The 8898-nt window shown below is 45.2% G+C and overlaps 1 protein-coding gene across 1 annotated transcript; it reads left to right on the top strand.

Annotated features, from left to right (window-relative positions):
• Positions 1-4907: 4907 nt before the first annotated feature.
• LOC125528811 (MLO-like protein 9) lies at positions 4908-8891 on the top strand (the record flags this gene model as incomplete). Its single annotated transcript, XM_048693248.1, has 15 exons — positions 4908-5196; positions 5296-5353; positions 5491-5678; positions 5884-6000; positions 6142-6202; positions 6402-6490; positions 7115-7189; positions 7257-7345; positions 7425-7474; positions 7612-7652; positions 7726-7899; positions 8245-8280; positions 8368-8435; positions 8515-8575; positions 8719-8891. Coding segments are annotated over exons 1-15 (1412 nt in total), but the record flags the coding sequence as incomplete, so codon positions are not given.
• Between the last annotated feature and the right edge of the window lie 7 nt (positions 8892-8898).

Genomic DNA, 8898 nt, shown 5'->3' with positions numbered 1-8898 from the left:
ACTCTAGAGGATGTGTCACTTTTGCTCGCACTACCATTGGCAGGTCATGCCATAGGACTGTTGGACGCACCGGCTGGTTGGGAGTGAGGTCTTACACAACGTTTTCATGGTGTTTTTCCAGATGCTTTGGATCCGGTATGGAGCATCATGGACCTAAGTATGATTGGTTGCTCAATTTCCAGGTTATTTCCCCTAGCTCTTATCTTCAATTTATCGTGCATATGGTTTTACAGAAAATACCTGTGGCTTACTAAAACTTTTCTCGCTGCTTAATGCAGATCCAAAAGTTCCCGGCGCCATTGAGTGCGGAACAGATCACTCGGAGCCTAGAGGCCTACATAATGTGGCTTTTTGGCAAGGTGATGTTCACAGAGAACCATGTCACCACCGTTAGCGCGCTCTACATCCCTATGGCACTCAAGATAGCGAGCGCTCAGACGGCGGATGAGATCAGACAGAGGAGTTGGGGTTCGGCGGTCTTAGCGGCTACATACCGAGGTATGTGCAACGGTTGCCAGCTTACATCAAGAAAGCCAGCCCTTCTTGGATGCCCTCTATTCCTACAGCTGTGGTTGTGGGAGAGGTTCTCTATAGGGCGACCAGATGTATGTGTTAATCAGCCTATAGCCGCCATGTTTGATGCTGACGGCATCGACATGCCTACTTTTGGTCTGTGTTGGACACGTCGCGAGGTATGTATCGTGTTATAGTTTAATGTAACTTTTGTGTGCACCAGAGATAGTTCAATGCTAGCGGCTACTAACATTTGTTTTCTATAAAGACGCTTTGCTAGTGATCAGACCAGGAAGGCATACACGGCATTGAACGAGCAGTTCGATACATACACTGGGGTCATCTGGCAGCCCTACACAGAAGCAACCATAAATGTGAGATACCCTGGTGGTATGTCTGTGCTATGCACAAGGGACCGAGATTACTGGATGACGAAATCGAAGATCATCTTCGATGTCTTCGTCGAGGAGATGGCACAACAAAGGGTTATGAGGCAATTTGGTCCTTTGCAGTTGGAGCTACCTCCCCCTACAGAGAACCCGGTGCCAGCACACATCCACAGGTATTAACCAGTTTTTCAATGTTGCATCATCTTTCATAGTACTCAATTCGAAGCATTAGGTAATTGTGGAACAAACACCACAATTTTAGGATGACAAGGAAGGGCATGGCCAGGACAACTGCTGACTGGCTAGCTAGACTAGAGCCGTATGTTATAGAATGGGAGACATCAAACACACATCTATGGCACGAGAATCACAATTTTGATCTTAATGAATTCAATCTCTATTTGCGGCGCTACATGACCGGGACACGGTTACACATCGTTGAGCACTCTCACCCAGAGGAGATACTTGATCCTACTCCATCGGGTATGTACCCGAGCTATGATACTTTGGGCTCTAGGCAGTACGCGGTAAGATATATTTTCTTTAAGTAATGTTGTCACATACTTTGATGTGCATACTTAATAATCGTCATGAAAATTTGCAGGCTACCTTGACACACGAACTCTACGATGACGTGACCACCTTTGGACGATCACTGTCGTCTGGACCTCTTCTTCACCACCGTCCTGTGCTACATCCCTTCTTGGAACGAATGCAGAACAAAGTACGGGCTGTCTACGAGGCTATCACATGCACCCGAAGAAGCGACGTTGTTCAGCACCAGCAGCAGCAGCCGCGTCCCTCCATGCACCGACATCAACCACGTCCACGTCTAACACATCAATCGACAACGAGGCCACCCCGTCCTGACCAACCTGGAAGTTCAACATGGCTGCACCCGCAACACTATGGTCCCACGTCAAGCTTCGTGTTTTCTTCATAGCCACAACAACACAGTCCCTCATCGAGCTTCTTGTTTGAGCCAGAGCAGTCGTCACAGCCAGCAGGTATGTGTCTTCATATTTATTGTTTTCAATATTAATTGAGGCGACCTCATTCTTCATGACTTAGCATTCCATTGTGCAGGAGCCTACGGATATCAGGCATCTATGTTGGCATCACATGCTATGTGGGGGAGTGATCAACATCCCAAGGAGAACATACAGGCTCAGATGTCGCAGCACACCCGATGGATGAACATGTTTTTGACTCCTCCACCAGGCCCCACACAGGATACACAGCATGACCAGGGAGAGTCTGAGATTCCTCCTTGTAACATTAGGGCACCCAACAAGTTGGGATGGACGCTAGATCCGCCTCCCCGCCAGGTCAGACGTCGTCACTGACGCTTCTATCTATCAGTAGAGACATTACCATCTATTTCTGTATGAGACTTATGTCTATTCTATGTATGAGACAAATGACTATGTACTCATGTATGAGACATATGCCTACTCTATTTTAGTACTCTGTTTTCCGAACTACAACATCATATTTAGATAGAACACAATGCTCGTACAACAAGACAGTACAAACAACTAGATAGAACTACATCTAAATTAAACAACTAGATAGAACATACAACATAAAAACTACATGAAGTCATCATCGTCATCCTCCATCGATGCAGAGCTCTTGCCCTTCGACGATGAAGAACTCTTGCCCTTCGACAATGAAGAACTCTTGCCCTTCGACGATGATGAACTCTTGCCCTTCGACGATGCAGAACTCTTGCCCTTCGACGATGAAGAACTCTTGCCCTTTGACGATGTAGAACCCGGAAGCGGCGGCATGAAGATGTCATCTTCATCCTCACTGTCGGCACTCCATAAATAAGTATATTTTGCTCCGAAATTTAGGTACCTACCACACTTTAGGTATCTTCCATGCAACCTCAGAAGTTCGATGCGTATCTCCTCAAAGGTCCTGGAAGGCCACCCACTCTGACTTAATGCGTGAGCCAGCTCATTCAGCAGGGTGTCACTACTGATGAGTTCTTCCCACGGAACTAATCTGTTGTCAACCCTGAAATCAGTGGCTAAACGCAACAGACATTCGGACATACGACTGTGAAAACTACGATCAAAAGGATATCCGGACATCTTGGCGAGACTACGAGACTACGCTAGAATGCTTACCAATGTTAGTGACGAGGGGGTTTTATAGGTTGAGAACACAAAGGAAGGCGGGAACTCGGTAGCGGGAACATATGGCGAGAGATAATGGCGGGAACTAAAGAGCGGAAAAATATGGCGGGAACTAAAGAGCGGGAACATATGGCGGGAATTAGAGAGCGGGAAAATATGGCGGGAACGAGCAAAGCGGGGAAATATGGCGGGAACGAGCAAAACGGGAAACTATGGCGGGAGGTTGACAGCGGGAAAATTTGGCGGGAAATGGTGGCCCGTGATATACATGGGGATCGTACGGGGAAAAATGGTGGCATGCACCAGTCGGCCTGCGGCTGGCCAATTAGAGCCTGTCGGCCTACAGCGGGCCGATTAGTCCAGTCGGCACACAGCTGGCCGACAGGAACTGGACTCGCCGACAGGCTATTCGGCCGCCAGCCAGCCGATAGGGGATCACTCGGCCTGCTGCGGGCTGACTAGGCCCAGTCGGCCTGCAGCGGGCCGACGGTGTATTATTTTTGAAAATTATTTTTTGGGCGTAATATTTATGCAAATTAATAATAAAAATGTATTATTTAAAAAAAATAGCCTCTCCTAAAGCGGCTCCCCCGACCATCTCCTCCATCGACGACCGTTGCCTCTCTGACTCATCCCCAACTCGGACATTGATTCCCGACCATCTCCTCCATCAACGATCGTTGCCTCTCTGTCTCTGACCTTGCCGGATTCCTACATGCAAGGGAGTTTGGATATGGGTTTTTGTGTGACAGTGAGCATTTGGATCAAGAATTCATGGAGGCTCTCGGCCATGTGATGTATACAATATTGATGACGCGTGCTCTTAGTAAAATAGAGTTCATCTGAAGTTTTAGGGAAGGGGAAGAAGGGAGGATATTGTTTCCAGAGTGCACGGTGTAATTTGGAGTTTGTACGAAGGTAGTTCGTCAGTCCGTAAGAAACTGTTATTATGTGTATGGTTTCACCTAAACATAAGCATACATCGGGCCGGGTTTGCAAAAGCTAGGCCTAAAGCCCAAAAGTAGCTATTTTTTCAAGCCCGAGCCCGACCCAAAATGCAACCCGAAGCCCAAAAGCCCAACCCAAACATTGTATTTTAGCCTATATATATGCAAGCCCGGCCCAGAAATGAGGAAAATAGAAGCCCGAGCCCGACATGAATTCTATTCCAAGCTGTAAAATGAAGCTAAGCCTGGCCCAAAAGGCAAGCCCGACTTGTCCTTCGGGCCGGATCGCTGGACTAGTCCATGATCAGATTTAACCTTGTATTACTCCTTCTGTATTTTAGTGATCTAAATGCTCTTATATTCCTTTACAAAGGAAGTATATTTTTTAAAGCTAAAAAAACCTTCTATTATTATTTTCACTCGCACCAACCGTTTCACTTTCTTTCGATGACTGGGAGTTGTAAAAGGTCTAGGGACAGGTACGCAAAAATAGTCAGAGCATGGTTAATAATACAACCAACGGTGGACTATAAGAAGTTGCCATATCATCTACAACCAACCTCTTAACCGACATATATAATATTAAGTTTTAAACTTGTTTATCAATAATTGGTCCACTTTACATTCTCACAAAGCGTTTTGGGTCTCGTGTTGCAGCTAACTATTAATCAAGACTCCGCTCCACTTCTCTCTCCTCTTTTTTCTTCGTCAACTAAACAAAGATATATTATTCTATTTCTTATAGCCTGCTTATATCACTTATTGTACTTGCTCAGGGCCCCGCCAAATCCGTGTTATGCAGGACAGAGAGATACATGTGCCCGCCCTTTTCCTCTCTGGAAGCCCTCGCTTTCTGACCGAGGTCGTCGTTTGAACTTTGTCCCTTCGTTCAATAAAAAAGAAACGCAGCTTGTCTTGTGGCGAAGTTATATCAGAGCAGCGGCCGGTGCCCCGTCTGCTCCGTTCAGACCTCAGAGTAACACACTTCACTGTGAGGGTTTAGGTACAGCCATTAACGCAGCTGCAAGCACAGGCCCCGGAGCCGGAGGGCGGAGGAGCAGATCGGGCATGGGCGGCGGCGAAGGCGCGGAGGGGGCGCGGGCGCTGGACCAGACGCCGACGTGGGCCGTGGTCGCCGTCTGCGCCGTCATCGTCGCCGTCTCCATCCTCCTCGAGGGCATCCTCCACCACCTCGGCCAGGTACACCCCAAGCCCCCTTCCCTCCGTTTCCCGTCTCTCTGAACCCGCCTAACACATCCCCACTCACCATTCTTGGGCGCGGTGGTGCCTTGCCTGCAGTGGTTCAGCAAGAGGAAGAAGAAGGCGCTGTTCGACGCTCTGGAGAAGGTTAAATCCGGTACATTTTGCGACGCGCCCGTCCCCACCCCCAAAATTTTCGCCTGTTTCCTTCCGCGCGTAATCTGCGGCGCGTGCACCGATCGTCCGTGTGAAGAGGAAATTTGATGGGCGTTGATGCTTACTTGCCATGTGCAGAGCTCATGACTCTGGGCTTCATCTCGCTGCTGCTGACTGTCACGGCGAGGTACATATCGCGCATCTGCATCCCGGCGGGGACCGCCGACACCATGCTGCCCTGCAAGCTCTCCAGGAGCTCGGAGCACGGAGAGGGCCACGGCCGACGGCACCTGTCTGAAGAGCCGGCCTACTTCTCATGCCCCAAAGTGAGTTGACTACTGTCAACTGCGTGGTTTACATTGTGCTGTAGCAAGGTGTGTCACATTGATTTGGGTACCAGTGATTGGGGGTCAGGGTATCGAGATTGATATTTTATTGTATTTTATTTCATCTGTTCCTATTATCTTCAGAAATGGTCTGGTCATTCCAAAATTGTTTGTTTTTATTCTCGGAATCCCAATGCCATTTCAGGGTATGGTGTCACTCGTTTCAACCGATGGGCTACACCAGCTACATATCTTCGTGTTCTTCCTGGCCGTCTTCCATGTAACGTTCAGTGCTATTACAATGTCCCTGGGCAGAGCAAAGGTAAGGTCTATTCCTCGGGCAACGTACAAGTGCCTGTTCTGAATTTCCAAAAGTTTTTAACAAGGATTTCAAATATCGAGACGAGGGAGTACTACTTAGTGTACGTACAAGCTTGAAATAACTCTGAAATTTTCTGCGCAGACGCGGATATGGAAGGAGTGGGAAAAGGATACTTCCTCCATCACCTATGAATTTTCAGCCGGTAGTGTCTCAATTGATTAGATATTGGTTCATATGCTTTAACTGAATGTGTAAGCAGCGTAACATGCAATATTCAGTTTGTCTCTTGTTATGCTAGAAGTAGAATCAAGCGGATACCTTCTTAATCAGCTTATTTGCAATCTCTTGTTAGGCATTTTTTTTAAACTGCTGGTACCCATTGGTCATATTTTACTTTTCAGATCCATCGAAATTCCGGCTCACTCACCAGACTTCTTTTGTGAGGCAGCACGCAAGCTGTTGGAGCAAAAGCACGATTATGCTCTATGTCGTAAGTTCTCTCATGGCTCCTCCCAACGACGGTTATGAAGTAGCATACCATATCAAATTTTCAGAGTAAATTGCACATTTAAGTTCCCAGATTAATAAACGACGTCAAGCATAATTATTCCTTACTATCTATTCCCTCCGTCCCAGAATAAGTGTCGCTGATTTAATATAAAGTTATTACTAAATCAGCGACACTTATTCTGGGACGGAGGGAGTATATTTCTACTGGATATCAAATATCAGTTAGGGCTTACCATTCTACATTTCTACTGAATATCAAATATCAATTAGTACTTCTTGCAGATAACTAAATTAGTATTTACCATTCTACATTTCTCCTGAATATTAAATATCGAAGGCTTATACTGAATTTTTCCAACCGGGGGAACTCCAGTTCCAAAATCTTTATACTCATTGCTGAGCTATTCCGAGTAGAAACTACTGAACAGAAACCCTATGGTTTTCCAAGATCATATAGCGTTTTTTTATAATAGAACCATAGGCTACATCAAACAGGTGTTAAACTGTTCTAAATAAAGTTTAAAGCATCGTCGTGATTTTTTCCTGCATAATGTATCTAGAAATGCTTTAGCTCAGGAGCTTCTTATGCTTTGACTTTATACAGGTGAGCTTCTTTAGGCAGTTTTTCAGATCTGTTCGGAGGACAGACTACCTGACTTTGCGGCACGGATTCATTGCTGTGAGTAGCTTCATATTTCCAGTAATTTTCTGTTTTTAGTTTACACTGATGATTTATTTCTGTATAGGCTCATTTATCCCCAGGGACTAGGTTCAACTTCCAAAAGTACATCAAGAGATCTTTGCAGGATGATTTCAAGACAGTTGTTGGCATTAGGTAAGGAAGCCTATGAATCATCCTTGTTTTATCCTCCTAATAAATTAATGACTCATTTGTATCATCATTGTTTTACTAGTCCACCTCTATGGGCTTCTGCTCTGGCTGTCATGCTCTTCAATGTTCATGGTGAGTTACAATCCTATATTTCCTTTGTTGGATTTCCTGTGCAATTTAGCACGATATAATTTCCAGTGCACAAGGATCTGTGGGGAGCTTTCTGTGAAAATATGTTATTTTTTAAATTCGGAATATTCATTCTTCAGGATGGCATAACTTGTTCTGGTTCTCCACAATTCCCCTTATAGTAAGTTCTTACTAACTGTAGCATGTTTTATATTCATGTTGCTGAGTTCCTAACCATGCTTTTGGATATCTAGGTGATTTTAGCTGTTGGAACAAAGCTGCAGGCTATTATTGCAAGGATGGCTGTTGAAATTACAGAAAAACACACAGTTATTCAAGGAATGCCAGTGGTGAAACTCAGTGATGAACATTTCTGGTTCGGAAAGCCTCATATGGTTCTTCACCTTATCCATTTTGCATTATTCCAGGTCAGTTAACGGACTAGAAAGGACCCTTATCGACCAGACTGAATTATTTTGAGAAGACAGATCTGCATTTAGACCTGAATTGGGCCCATTAGTCATGTAGTAATGGTTCCCCTGCTGAATAGTTTCTTGTCTTTTTTTTTTTGCGAATCGAATAGTTTCTTGTCAACTGTGGTAAAATGAACTTGAACTCACATGGTTGCCAGGGAAAGAAAACAGTTGTAACTAGAGCATACTTGTTTCATTGTCATATAATGATTCAATCCCTAGCCTTCCGCATGTACTTTGGGATCGAATTTGAAAGACAAATCTGTCAAAACTTCTAATAGCTGTTCTTCGTTCTTGCAGAATGCATTTGAGATTACTTATTTCTTTTGGATTTGGGTAAGACTACTATTGACATTTGGAATCATTTTTTATGGTACTACTCTGTCAGTACTCTTTTGATTATAACTGTTAACTCTCGTGCAGTATGAATTCGGCTTGAGGTCCTGTTTCCATGACAACTTTGAGTTTATCATTGCAAGGATCTGCCTTGGGTGAGTATCAATACTGTATCTTCAAACTGATTTATTCCTCAATCATACTAACAGTGTCTGCTCCTACTCATATGTGTAGGGGTGTCGTCCAATTTGTGTGCAGCTATATCACGCTTCCGCTCCATGCCCTTGTATCTCAGGTATCTATACAGTATAGACACTGCTCACCAATGTTCAGTAACTATCCAACTTCAGTTTGTACTGACACTTACTTCAATAATCAAACTGTGAAAGCAATTTATCTGTAAATGTGACGACTAACGGAGAAACTATTGTTCTCCAGATGGGATCTTCGATGAAGCGAACCATCTTCGACGAGCAGACGTCGAAGGCCCTGAAGAAGTGGCACAAGACGGTGAAGAAGAAGCAGCAGCAGCAACAGCAGCAGAAGGGATCATCGCATGCCTCCTCAGAGACGCCAACCACGGACACGCCCGAGGCAGGCCGGCTTAGCCAGTGCCAG

This window comes from Triticum urartu, unplaced genomic scaffold (assembly GCF_003073215.2).
Source record: "Triticum urartu cultivar G1812 unplaced genomic scaffold, Tu2.1 TuUngrouped_contig_5130, whole genome shotgun sequence".
NCBI lineage: Eukaryota > Viridiplantae > Streptophyta > Magnoliopsida > Poales > Poaceae > Triticum > Triticum urartu.
The sequence above is the reverse complement of the archived record's forward strand: the minus strand, read 5'-3'. Positions and strand labels throughout refer to the sequence as shown.